General features: G+C 41.2%; 1 protein-coding gene across 2 annotated transcripts in view; it reads left to right on the top strand.

The window, feature by feature from the left end:
• Positions 1–2,117, top strand: part of EPRS1 (glutamyl-prolyl-tRNA synthetase 1) — a 97,726-nt gene extending 95,609 nt beyond the window's left edge. For both annotated transcript variants that reach the window (XM_004480233.5, XM_012520329.4), the window contains 2 exons: positions 1,600–1,664; positions 1,767–2,117. In XM_004480233.5, the coding sequence (XP_004480290.1) occupies positions 1,600–1,664; positions 1,767–1,917 (216 nt within the window). In that variant the 3' untranslated portion in view covers positions 1,918–2,117. The remainder of the gene's footprint in view (positions 1–1,599; positions 1,665–1,766) is intronic.
• Positions 2,118–14,030: the final 11,913 nt, after the last annotated feature.

Raw genomic sequence — 14,030 nt, 5'->3', positions numbered from 1 at the left:
CATTTGTAAAATGTTGCCATAGGACATTGTTACATATAGTTGTCAAACATATTTATTGGTTTAGATAGGAAACAGAGGAAGTAAACTTGGAATAGTATGTATTCAACTTTTTAGATTTTGGCCTGGAAGTTACCCATATATTTCTGCTTATAGCCAATTGACAAGAACTTAGTCACAGAGATTCACCTTGTTACAAAGGAGTTTGGGAAATTTAAATAAAAAATGCTCTGGACATTTTGGGTGCCAGTTTTTCATGTTAGAGACTATTAGATGTCCACTAGGAACTGCGTTTTGAGTTTTGTTTTTTTTTTTTTTTCATTAAAGATATGGTTTTGCATTGATCATCAAAACTTGTAACATTAGCATGTGAATATCCTAAATCCAGGTATGCTCTGTTTCTCCCAAAGGGGAGAATGGATTTTTGTGGATGCCTGGCAGCCTCTGACAAAAGCCCTTGGCATCAAGAATAGACATGGAGGCATTTTATATTCAACTTCAATTCCATTTGATAAGTATTTATTGATTCTACCACATGTGCCAAGCAGTATTGTAGATAGCCATAAAACATAAAAATAAAATCCCCATCTATTGTAATAGATTACAATATTTTGAAAAAAAAAGTAACAAATCCAGGACTTCTGTGAGTTCTTAGTATTTAAAAAGATTGAATGATTGTCTCTCAAAACTGTTAGTTATCTTTACAAAGATGTTTTAAGATTGATTTTTTAAAATTTTATTCCCCCCTCCCACCCCGTGACTTTTTTGCTTGCTGTCTGCTCTCTGTCCGTTCACTGTGTGTTCTTCTGTGTCTGTATTTATTTTATTTTCCCTCCCTCCTTGTGGGTTCCTTGCTGTCTGCTCTCTGTCCATTCCCTGTGTGTTCTTCTGTGTCTGTATTTATTTTATTTTCCCTCCCTCCTTGTGGGTTCCTTGCTGTCTGCTCTCTGTCCATTCCCTGTGTGTTCTTCTGTGTCTGTATTTATTTTATTTTCCCTCCCTCCTTGTGGGTTCCTTGCTGTCTGCTCTCTGTCCATTCCCTGTGTGTTCTTCTGTGTCTGTATTTATTTTATTTTCCCTCCCTCCTTGTGGGTTCCTTGCTGTCTGCTCTCTGTCCATTCACTGTGTGTTCTTCTGTGTCTGTATTTATTTTATTTTCCCTCCCTCCTTGTGGGTTCCTTGCTGTCTGCTCTCTGTCCATTCACTGTGTGTTCTTCTGTGTCTGTATTTATTTTATTTTCCCTCCCTCCTTGTGGGTTCCTTGCTGTCTGCTCTCTGTCCATTCACTGTGTGTTCTTCTGTGTCTGTATTTATTTTATTTTCCCTCCCTCCTTGTGGGTTCCTTGCTGTCTGCTCTCTGTCCATTCACTGTGTGTTCTTCTGTGTCTGTATTTATTTTATTTTCCCTCCCTCCTTGTGGGTTCCTTGCTGTCTGCTCTCTGTGTCTTTCCAACGTCTTAAACCTGCGCAGAGTCCCTAGCAGGTTTGCAAAGGTACCATAACAAAAGGCTGGGAGACCTGTCCTTTTTGGGACTCAATGTTACCTTTTAAAGAACAGAAGGAATTGTAAATACTAACTGAATATTTTTCCTTTTTTATTAGATTGTTCAGATTCCCTTCTGTGGGGAAATTGACTGTGAAGACTGGATCAAAAAAACCACTGCCAGGTAAACCCAATTAATAGATAAAACCCGAGAAGTATTGCAGTGGAAAAGAATAGAAAGACACAGCACTATTGAATGGAGTTCTGGTTTGTTTTTTCATTTCAGGGATCAAGATCTTGAACCTGGTGCTCCATCAATGGGAGCTAAAAGCCTGTGCATCCCCTTCAAACCACTGTGTGAGCTGCAGCCTGGAGCCAGATGCCTCTGTGGCAAGAACCCTGCCAAGTACTACACCTTGTTTGGTCGTAGTTACTAAGGGCTAAAACAAAACGCCTATCTCCAGTCCTCCTCACTTTTTAAAAAATGGTATTAACATTCTCTCAGATACAGCCAGTTTTATGATTTTTTAAAATAAATGTTCTAAAAGCAGGTCATATAAGACTATTCTTATGCTTAAATAACTGAAAAAAAAAGACTTCTGTAAACAACCCCAAAAATAAACATAATGAGCTAGCATTGGTTTATGTATTCATTTGTTTTTGAAATGCCTGAAATATATATTACAAGAAATTTCCATGAAAAGATAATTAAAACCATGTACCTGCTCTTGATCAAGCACTCTCATGTTGTTTCAGACTTTGAACCACCAATCATCCCTTTTCTTGTGTCTTGAAGCACTTCTTTTCCATAACTCCTTCTTATGAATCTAAAAGTGCCCTAAATTTTTGTTTAAAATATAAAACAAACCACAAATGGAAACAAAAAAATGTTTTCTCCTAGCTTCTTTCTCCCTCTAATTTTTACTCTTAAAACAGTTAAGATTTCTGAAAGATTCATCAACCTCCTTGGTTCTAATTCTAATTTTGTACTTTTCTCCTCATTCTACCTCAGTCCCCCACACAACTGTTTTTCCTGAGATTCCTAATGACTCTCATGACCAAAACTAATGTTTACTTCTTAGTTCTTACCTTAATACTCTGCTGAATTTGATATTCTTTTATTAAAATTGCCCATATGACTTGCCCTCCTGGCTCTGACTCTTTTTCTTAGTTATGTGTCTTTTCCACTGACTCTTCTTCCTTGGCCTGCTCCTTAGACATTGGTGTACCAAACTTCCATACTTGGCCACCTTCTCATACTACTTAAGCAGCTTCATCCAATCCCAAGATTTCGAATAACATTAATAGGATGATAGCTCCACAATTTTTATCTCTATGTCTGAACTCTAGACCTCGATTCTAACCACATGACTGAATTCTCTTGAGTGTTCCCTGGGCATTTCAGGTCAACATGTCCCCAAAATTTCATTTTACCCCTCTCCACTGCCAGGCCCTAGAAGATTAGCACTCCCAAAATGTACCCAGTGAACCTAAGCTAAGAACCTACGCCTGAGAATCATCCTAGCCAGAGCCCCTGAAACCTCATCACCCAAATTCATTCTGCTTGCAAAACATATTGTTGGTACCTCCGTTTTCTCCTGGGTCTTCCCTTTCATAGTCCTCTAAATTTATTTCAGAACTTTTCATCTCATTTGTTGATTAATGGTCTCCATTCTCAACTTCAGTCTCCACATTGCCATAGGTGTTTTTTTCCCCTTAATGTACAATTTATAAACATGTTTTTTGTCCCCTTAAAACCCTTCCATAGCTCAACACCACTTATGTAATACAATGTAAATAAACCCTTTAGTCTAATCTGGCTCATCCTACCTGTTCAATCGTGTATTCTACCAACCTAGCACTGCCTTTTGCAACATGCAAACATGTTTCCTATCTTTATCTGTCCCTTTACCTTTCATTTGGAGTTTACCTGATAAATCTCTTATTTCAAGAACCTGTTCCAGTATGCTTTTCCATTTAGCGGGGATGAATTCTCCGTTTAAAAAGCCTTCAAAAAAGACCTGAGAAATAGGCACCCTAATTCATTGCTGGTGGCAGTGTAAAACGGTGCAACCACTGTGGAAGACCATTTGTCGGTTCTTCCGAAAGCCAAGTATAGAACTAGCGTGACCTGGCAATTCCACTACTTCATATATACCACCAAAGAATTGAAAGCAGGGACTCAGGCCTGTTCACAGTGGCTTGGTTCACAATTGCCAAGAGATGGAAGCAACCCAGGTGTCCATCAATCTATGAATAGATAAAATGTGATATAGACATACAATAAAATATTAGGCAGTAAAAAGGAATGAAGTTCTGATACATGCAAAATGATGAGCCCAGAGGACTCCATGTTGAGTGAAGCCAGATGCAAAGGGACAAATGTACAGTCTCACTGATTTGAAACAGAATAAACTCTCAATAAGAGTCAAAATCTAGAATTTAAGTTACCAGGGGATGGAGTGGGGCTAGGGAATGGGAAGTGAAGGCTTAAAATATGTAGGGCTTCTATTTGGTATGAAGGGAATGTTTTTGGTAATGGATGGTGGTGGTAACATTGTGAGTGTAATTAACAGCACTGTAATATATACATATCTGCGATTAAGAGAGGGAGCAACAGAATGAAATTTTAAACAAAAATTCCAAGGACCTACGCTATGCAAACAGTGAACCAACCCTATATTAAACCATGGGCAAATTGCTATAAAAGTATAGTTATAAAAATATCCTAGCATCCAGTTGTAACAAATGTTCCACATCAATGTTAGTAGGATGTTTATTCTATTTATTATATTGGAATCCTGTATTTTATGCATGAGTGTTCTGTAAACATACAACTTCGCTAGTAGAGAAATAATTGAAAAGAAGACATGCATTTTGAGCTGAGCTTTAAAGGATGAGTGGAATTTTAATAAACAGGAGGAAGAGCATTCCAGGCATTGCAGTCATGAAGGCGCATGCTCTGTGTGAGAACACAGCGACACTGTCACCAAGTTTTCAGAAAACTGTTGAAAGCAGATACTCAGTATAGCATGCTTTCAAGACTAACGAGTGTTGTGTATTCATACACCCAGTGTTCAAGTTTCCCTGGCTGCTCAAAAAAGTACTATGAAATGGGTTGGATCGAACAATGGGTATTAATTAACTCATGGTTTTGAGATTAGGAAAAAGTCCAAATCAAGACGTCATCAAGGTGAAGCTCTCTTCCCAAAGACACGGGCTCTGGGACTGGCTGCCCGCATCTTCGCTCCTTAGCTTGTCATATGGCAAGGACCTGGCAGGGGCTCCTTGTCTCCCTTCTCCTCTGGGTCCCACTGATGTCCCGCTTCTGGCTTGCTCTCTCTCTCTGAGTTTCATCGTGCTTGTAAATGGCCCCAGTAATGGAGTAAGACCCGTCCTGACGGGGTTGAGCACACCTTAGCTGAAGGACGTCAGCAAAAGCTCCTTCTTACAGTGGGTTCACACCCGCAGGAATCAATCAGAGTTAAGAATATGTTTTTCTAGGATACATAAAGCTCCAAACCACATCCCTAGCCCAATGAAATCAACTGAAATTTATGAGTCACATTTTTTTTGTAGTCAGAATCAAAACTTAATTTGATTTTATGGCAAGTCAGAAAGCATGCATCTTACTTGTTCTACCCTTAGTAGCTATGTAAACTTCCTGTTTCTTCAGCTGTAAAATGGACAGAAATCTAAAACCTACTTCATAGAGTAACTACCTCGTAGAGTAAGGTACTTAGAACAACACTGCACATGGTTACAGAAATAATAGCTAATGTTAGTTATGGCCATGAGGATGCACCATCAACTAGAAAGTGCCCCTAATATGTGGCTCTAAATAAAGTAGTTACTTTAGTTTCTATGTGTTTTTCTACAAACCAACATAAATGCTTTCAGGGGGACTGGAGTTTTCTTAGCTCTCCATGACAAAAACCTGAAAAGTCGATCAAGACTAAAAACTTGCCTTTTATACTGTCTTCTCTGGCCATTTTAGAATAGGATGCTGTGGGGGTTTGGAACTGTCTGTACCCGAGAAAAACATGCTCTCAAACTTCATTGATTCCTGTGGGCGTGAACCGGTTGTAAGCAGGACCTTTTGAATAGGTTCCTTTAGTTAAAGTGTGGCTTAGGGTAGGGTCTTAATCTTACTCGAGTCCTTCATGAATGGGATGAATACAGAGAGAGAGCCACAGAAGCAAGAAGCTGAAAGCAACCAAACCCAGGAGAGACGGGGGAGACCAGCGGACATTGCGCTGTGCCATGCCGTGTGACAGCAATCCAGGATCACTGGCGGCCAGTCTTTGGGAAGAAAGCATTGCATTTTTCTCAATCTCAGAACTGTAAGCTTGTAAGCTAATAAATTCCCCCTGTTAAAGCCAATGCATTTCACAGTGTCTGCTTTCAGCAACTCGGCAGACACACAGAGGCTTTGCACATGCGGCCTTTTCTGTGGAGCAGAGACCTCTCCAGGCTATTTTTCTGAAGCTTGAGAGGAGCAAAACTAATCATAGAAAACCATTAAGTTTGTAGCTTCAAGAGAAATTCACTTTTATTTTATTTTTTTTAAGATTTATTTATTTATTTAATTCCTCCCCTCCCCCAGTTGTCTGTTCTCTGTGTCTGTTTGCTGCGTCTTTGTTTCTTTGTCCGCTTCTGTTGTCATCAGCGGCACGGGAAGTGTGGGCAGCGCCATTCCTGGGCAGGCTGCACTTTCTTTCGCGCTGGGCGGCTCTCCTTATGAGGTGCACTCCTTGCGCGTGGGGCTCCCCTACGCGGGGGACACCCCTGCGTGGCAGGGCACTTGGCAGGGCACTCCTTGTGCGCATCAGCACTGCACGTGGGCCAGCTGCACACGGGTCAAGGAGGCCCGGGGTTTGAACCGCGGACCTCCCATGTGGTAGACGGACGCCCTAACCACTGGGCCAAGTCCATTTCCCGGAATTCACTTTTAAAGGAAAACTATCATAAGTAATAATATTAAGGAAATAATCCTTCACCCAAATGTACCTGTGATAAACTTTTAAAGAGAAGTTCATCTAAAATATCAAATCTTTGTCAAACACTATAGCTTAAGAGTAGTGGTGCTTTTCAAGACAGTACGTAAATATGAATCCAAATAATCTTCCAAAAATAAGAACACTTGTTTGCAGGTCACATTCATTAACTAGATGTGACTGATGAGTCATAAAAGTGGTTTTGTGATTAGGGTTCATTGCTTCAAAAAGAACAAAGGCCAACGTAAATTTATCACTGGCCCTCTGGTTAGGTACATTACACCTTTCAACTTCACAATTTCTAGTTTATCCATGAGAATGATTTTTAAAAACATTTTTTATTTTTTGCTTTTTAAAAATGTATTTATTTCTCCCCCCTCCCTTCATTGCTTTTTGTGTCTATTTGCTGTGTGTTCTTCTGTGTCTGCTTGTATTCTCATGAGGCGGCTCCAGGAACTGATCCTGGCACCTTCTGGAGTGGGGGAGAGGCAATCATTCTCTTGTGCCACCTCAGCTCCCTGGTCTGCAGTGTCTCTTATTATCTCTCCTCTTTTTGTTGCATCATCTCGCTGTGCCAGCTCTCTGCATGGGCCAGCACTCTGTGTGGGCCAGATCACCGCTTGGGCCAGCTTGCCTTCAGCAGGAGGCCCTGGGCATCGAACACTGGACCTCTTATATGGTAGACAGGAGCCCAATTGCTTGAGCCACATCTGCTTCCCTGAAAACATTTTTTAAATTAGAAAAGTTGTAAGTTTATAAAATAACCATGCATAAAATACAGAGTTCCCACACTCCACCCTATTTTTAACATCTTGCATTAGCACTTCTTGCAATTTATGAAAGAATATTCTTTATAATTGTACTATTAACTATAGTCCATCTTTTCTTTTTTCAGTTGGCACTCCAGCAACACATAAACCAAAATTTTCCCTGCAACCACACTGAAACACATACCTCAGTGCTGACAACTACTTTCCCAGTGCTGTTCCACCATCACCACCATATATTACCAACACTTTTCCAACATCCCAGATAGAACCTCTGTACAATTTAAGCATTAACTCCTCATTCCCTACCTGTACCCCAGCCCTTGGAAACCTATAGTCCAGTTTCCAACTCTAGATTTGCTTATTCTCATTAATTCGTATCAATGAGATCATACAATACTTGTCCTTTTGTGTCTGGCTTATTTAACTCAACAAGTCTTCAAGGCTCATCCATATTGTCACATGAATCAGAATTTCATTCCTTTTTAGGGTTGAATACTATTGTGTGTATATACCACATTTTGTTTATCAATTCAACAATTGATGGACACGTGGGTTGCTTCCATCATTTGGCAACTATGACTAATTCTGCAATGAACGTCAGTGTGCAAATATCTCTTTGAGCCCCTGTTTCAATTCTTTTGAGTATATACCTAGAAGTAGGATTGCCAGGTCATATGGTACTTTTTTTAAACATTCTGAGGAAACGCCAAACTGTCCTCCACAGTAGCTGCACCATTCTATACTCCCACCAGTAATGAATGAGAGTTTCTGTTTCTCCACGTCCTCTCCAACACTTATTTTCTTTTATTTTTAAATAGTAGCCATTCTAGTGGGTATGAAATAGTATCTTATTGTGGCCTTAATTTGTATTTACCTAAATGGCTAATGACATTGACCATCTTTTCATGTGCTTGAATATTTATATAGCATCTTCAGAGAAATATCTATTCAAGTTTTTTTGCCCATTGATTAATTGGGTTGTTTGTCTTTTTGTTATTGAGTTTGTAGTATTTTTAAAAATATTTATTCTGGAGATTAAGCCCTTATTGGATATGTGGTTTCCAAATATTTTCTCCTATTATGTAGATTGTCTTTTAACTTTTATGACAAAGTCCTTTGTGTGTGTGTGTTTTTTAAAGATTTATTTTATTTATTTATTTCTCCCCACCCACTCATTGTTTGCACTTGCTGTGTGCTGTGTCTTTAGCAGGCACCAGGAGCTGAACCCAAGAACTCGGATTGTAGGAGGGAGGCGCCTAATCGCATGAGCCACCTCCATTCCCTGCTTTGTTGTGTCTCTCATGTTTTTTCTTCTTGTGTCTCTTGTTGCGTCATCTTGTTGCGCCAGCTTGCCTTGCCTGCCCATCACGTCAGCTCGCTGTCTTGCTCGTTATCTTTGGGTGGTGCTGGGAACCTCTGCTCCCTGCTTCCTTGTGTCTCTTATTATGCTTTTCTTCTTGAGCCTCTTCTTGCATCATCTTCTTGTGTCAGCTTGCCACGCCTGCCTGTCACAACAACTTGCTCTCTTCTTTAGGAGGCATCAGCAATCCAACCACAGACCTCCCATGTGGTATGTGGGAGCTCAGTCACCTGAGCCACACCTGCCTCCTTCTGACAAAGTCCTTTGATGCACAAAAGATTTTAATTTTAATATGGTCCCTTTCATCTGTTTTTTCTTTTGTTGCTTGTGCATGGCATATAAAGTCGGGGAAACCATTGCCTAACACAAGGTTGAGACAACGAGCTTGCCTCCCTATGTTTTCTTCAAGGAGTTCTATAGTTCTGGTTCTTATATTTAGGTATTTGATAAATTTGAGTTGATTTTTGTAATGGTATGAGATAAGGTTCCACCTTCATTCTTTTGCATCTTGACATCCAATTTTCCTAACACCATTTGTTATAAAGATTATTCTTTTCTAATTGAGAAGACTTGGCACCCTTGTCAAAAATAAGTTGCCCATATACATGATGGTTGATTTCTGAACTCTCAGTTTGATTTCATTGGATTATATGTCTGTCCTTGTACTTGTACTATGCTGTTTTGGTGTGTGTCCTCCAATTTTCTCCTTCTTTTTCAAGATGGCTTTGGCTTTTTGGGCCCCTGATTCTTCCATATAAATTTGATGATTGGCTTTTCCATTCCTGCAAAAAAGGTTGTTGGAATTTTGATTGGGATTACATAGAATCTGTAAATTGCTTTGGGTAGAATTGACGTCTTAGAAATATTTAGTCCCCCTATCCATGAATGTGGAAGTTCATTTCATTTATTTAGGTCTTCTTTGATTGCGTTTAGCAATGTTTTTGTAAATTTCTGTGTATGAGCCCTTTATATCCTTGGTTAAATTTATTCTTTTTTTTTTTTTTGAAGATTTTATTTATTTAATTCCCCTCCCCTCCCCTGGTTGTCTGTTTTCTGTGTCTTTTTGCAGCGTCTTGTTTCTCTGTCCGCTTCTGTTGTCGTCAGCGGCACGGGAAGTGTGGGCGGCGCCATCCTCGGCAGGCTGGTCCCTCCTTCGCGCTGGGTGGCTCTCACTATGGGTGCACTTCTTGCGCGTGGGGGCTCCCCTACGCGGGGGACACCCCTGTGTGGCACGGCACTCCTTGCGCGCATCAGCACTGCACATGGGCCAGCTCCACACGGGTCAAGGAGGCCCGGGGCTTGAACCGCGGACCTCCCATGTGGTAGACAGACACCCTAACCACTGGGCCAAAGTCCGTTTCCCGTAAATTTATTCTTAAATATTTGATTCTTTTAGTTGCTATTGTAAACAGAATTTTTTCTTGATTTCTTCTTCCAATTTCTTATTACTAGTGTCTAGAAACACTGCTGATTTGTGGATGCTGATCTTGTATCCCAGCACATTGCTGAATTAATTTATTAGCTCTAAGAGTTTTGTTGTGTATTTTTCAGGATTTTTTTGCATGTAGGATCATTTATCTGCAAATAGGGAAGTTTTTACTCATTCTTTTCCAATTCAGATACCTTTTATTTTTTTTCTTGCTGAATTGCTCTGGCTAGAACAGTATAATTGTGAGTAATAGTGGTGACACTGGCATCCTTGTCTTTTTCCTGATCTTTGAGGGAAAGGTTTCAGTCTTTCACCATTAAGTAGGATGTTTTCATGTATATGCTTTAACATGTTGAGGAAATTTCCTTTTATACCTAGAGTTCTAAGTGTTTTTATAAAGAAGGGATGCTGGATTTTGTTCAGTGCCTTTTCTGTATCCGCTGAGATGATTATGTGTGTGTGTTTTCCCCCCTTGTATTAAATTAATTGATTTTCATATGTTGAACCAACCTTATATACCTGGGATAAATCCCAATTGATCATGGTGTATAATTCTTTTAGAATGCTATTGGATTGGTTTGTTAGTATTTTATTGAGGATTTTTGCATCTATATCCATAAGGGATATTGGTCTGTAGTTTTGTTTCCTTGTGGTATCATTATCTGATTTTAGTATGAGGATGATATTGGCTTTATAGAATGAATTAGGGAGTATTCCCTACTCTTCAAATTTTTTTTTAATAAGAAGTTGAGGGAAGAGGATTTGGCTCAACTGATAGAGCAGCCACCTACCACATAGGAGGTCCAGGGTTCAAACCCAGGGCCTCCTGACCCATGTGATGAGCTGGCCCACGTGCAGTGCTGATGAACACAAGGAGTAGCCTGCCTTGCAGGGGTCCCCTGCATAGGGGAGCCCCATGTACAAGGAGTGCGCCCCTGAAGGAGAGCCGCCCCATGCAAATAAAAGCTCAGCCTGCCCAGGAATGGTGCCGCACACACACAGAACTGACGCAGCAAGATGACGCAACAAAAGGAGACACAGATTCCTGATCCTGCTGACAAGAATGCAAGCGGGGGAAATGGACTTTGGCCCAGTGGTTAGGGCGTCTGTCTACCACATGGGAGGTCCGCGGTTCAAGCCCCGGGCCTCCTTGACCCGTGTGGAGCTGGCCCATGCACAGTGCTGATGCGCGCAAGGAGTGCCGTGCTACACAGGGGTGTCCCCCGCGTGGGGGAGCCCCACGCGCAAGGAGTGCACCCATAAGGAGAGCCGCCCAGCGCGAAGGAGGGAGCAGCCTGCCAAGGAATGGCGCCGCCCACACTTCCTGTTCCGCTGACGACAACAGAGGCGGACAAAGAAACAAGACGCAGCAAAAAGACACAGAAAACAGACAACTGGGGGAGGGGAGGGGAATTAAATAAAAATAAATCTTTAAAAAAAAAAAAGAATGCAAGCGGACACAGAAGAAAACATAGCAAATGGACACAGAGAGCAGACTACTGGGGGGGGCAGGGAAGGAGAGAAATAAATACAAAAAATAAATCTTTAAAAAAAAAAAAAGTTGAGTGGAGTTGGAATTAGTCTTCTTGGAATGTTTGCTGGAATACTCCTGTGAAGCCGCCTGGTCCTGGGCTTTTCTTTGGAGGATTTTCATGACTGATTCAACCTCTTTTCTAGTAATTGTCTTGTTGAGGTATTCTGTTTTTTCTTGAGTCAGTGTGTGTTTCTAAGAATTTGTCCATTTCATCTAGGCTATCTAATTTATTGGTGTACAGTTGTTCATAGTATTCTCTTATAGTGCTTTTTATTTTGGCATAGTTGGTAGTAGTGTCTCCCTTTGCACTTCCAATTTTTTTACTTGTATCCTTTCTGTTTGTTTTTCTTCTCCAGTCTAGTTAAAAGTTTCAATTTTGTGTATCTTTTGAAAGAATCCACTCTTTTGCTAATTCCCTTGTTTTTTTTTCCTATTTCATTTATCTCCTGGCCCACAGATTTGGTCTGCTGTGTCCCATGAACCATTCCAGGCTGGCAGGGCTGTGCCATTGTTTGCCTTGGGAGCCTGTAAAGGACTAAAGAAATCTGACCCCCCCGATCTCCTTCTCTCCTAGTTGGGACTGATTGTTGAGGATGCAGAGGGGAGTGGAATTATTTCCTACCTGGGAAAAAGGAGGGGGCTGCCAGAGAAGGCTGGAGAACTGCCTCTGAGAAAGTTTGAATTACAAGGCTCTTAGCCTCCAGGCAGGAAGCTCTATCACATTGATCTGGTCTGTGTTACAGCAAACACACTCCGGCCAGGCATTGGATTGAGAGGGCTGCCAAAGCACTCCATCTGCTGGCAGACCAAGGTAGTGCACATAAGTAAATTAAAATAAATCAGACTTTTTCTAGCCTTTAAGCCTTCCTCCAAAGGCTCTAGAAAACAGGTCTGCAACCCATTACTGGATCCAGAGCCCAGTTTTGAGCAACTAATGGGGACAATCCTAACAATCCAGGTTGAACCAAGAATCAAAGAGCAGCAGTAACACACAGCCTCTTGCTACTAAATCCCTACAGAAAAGAAAGAAATTGAGCATCTGAGTAATTACATCCTAATCAGATGCCTAGACATCAGCAAAAAATTATGAGCCATGCTATGAAATGGAAGATATAGCCCAGGAAAAGGAAGAGATGCAGGATTTGAGATAACTAATTAACAAGATGTGTGCAAATTCCAAAATCAAATTAATGAGTTGAAAGATAATATGACAGGAAGCGGACTTGGCCCAATGGATAGGGTGTCCATCTACCACATGAGAGGTCCACAGTTCAAACCCCGGGCCTCCTTGACCCATGTGGAGCTGGCCCATGTGCAGTGCTGATGCGCGCAAGGAGTGCCGTGCCATGCAGGGGTGCCCCACACATAGAGGAGCCCCATGTGCAAGGAGTGCACCCCGTAAGGAGAGCTGCCCAGCATGAAAGAAAGTGCAGCCTGCCCAAGAATGGCACCGCACACACGGAGAGCTGACACAGCAAGATGACCAACAAAAAAGAAACAGATTCCTGTGCCGCTGACAACAACAGAAGCAGACAAAGAACATGCAGCAAATGCACACAGAGAACAGACAACGGGGGGGGGGGGGGGAGGGGGAAGGGGGGAGAAATAAATAAAAATAAAATCTTTAAAAAAAAAGATAATATGGCTAAAGAGATGAATGACATCAAGAAGACATTGAGGGGAAGCAGATGTGGCTCAAGTGATTGACCTCCTGTCTACCACATGGGAGGTCCTGGATTTGGTTCCTAGTGCCTCCTGGGGAAGACAAGACAATGAGCTGATGCAGCAAGATGACACACCAAGGAGACACAGAGGAAATACAGTGAGAGAGACAAAAAAGCAGGGAGTGGAAGTGGTTCAAGTGATTGAGTGCCTCTCTCCCACATAGGAGGTGCTAGGCTCAGTTCCTGTTGCCTCCTAAAGAGAAGATGAGCAGACAGAGCACACAGTGATGGGCACAGAGAGAAAACAGTGAGCACACACAATGGGGGAGGGGGATAACAAAACAAAAAAATAAAAAGGCATTGAATGAGTACAAGGAAAAATTTGAAATCCCAAATAGAAAAGTAACAGAACTCATGGGAATGAAAGACACAATAGGTGAGATCAAAAACACATTAGAGCATACAACAGCAGATTCAAAATGATGGAAGAAAGAATAAGTGATACCAAAGACAGTACAGCTGAAATTGAAGAGATATAAAAACAGAGGGAGAAAAGAATGGGAAAAAATTGAGCAGGGGCTCAGAGAGTTGAATGACAACACAAAATGCAACAACATACATGTCATGGGAGTTCCAGTAGGAGAAAAGGAAAAAGGGGCAGAAAGAATATCTGAAGAAATAATAGCTGAAAATTACCCAACTCTCATGAAAAATGAAGCTACATGTCCAAGAATAAATCTACTTCAATCAGAATAAATCCAAATAGGCCTACTCCAAGACACATACTATTCAAAAA

This window comes from Dasypus novemcinctus, chromosome 13 (assembly GCF_030445035.2).
Source record: "Dasypus novemcinctus isolate mDasNov1 chromosome 13, mDasNov1.1.hap2, whole genome shotgun sequence".
Taxonomy (NCBI): domain Eukaryota; kingdom Metazoa; phylum Chordata; class Mammalia; order Cingulata; family Dasypodidae; genus Dasypus; species Dasypus novemcinctus.
Note: the sequence above shows the minus strand (reverse complement) of the source record. Positions and strands in the feature narration are given on the sequence as shown.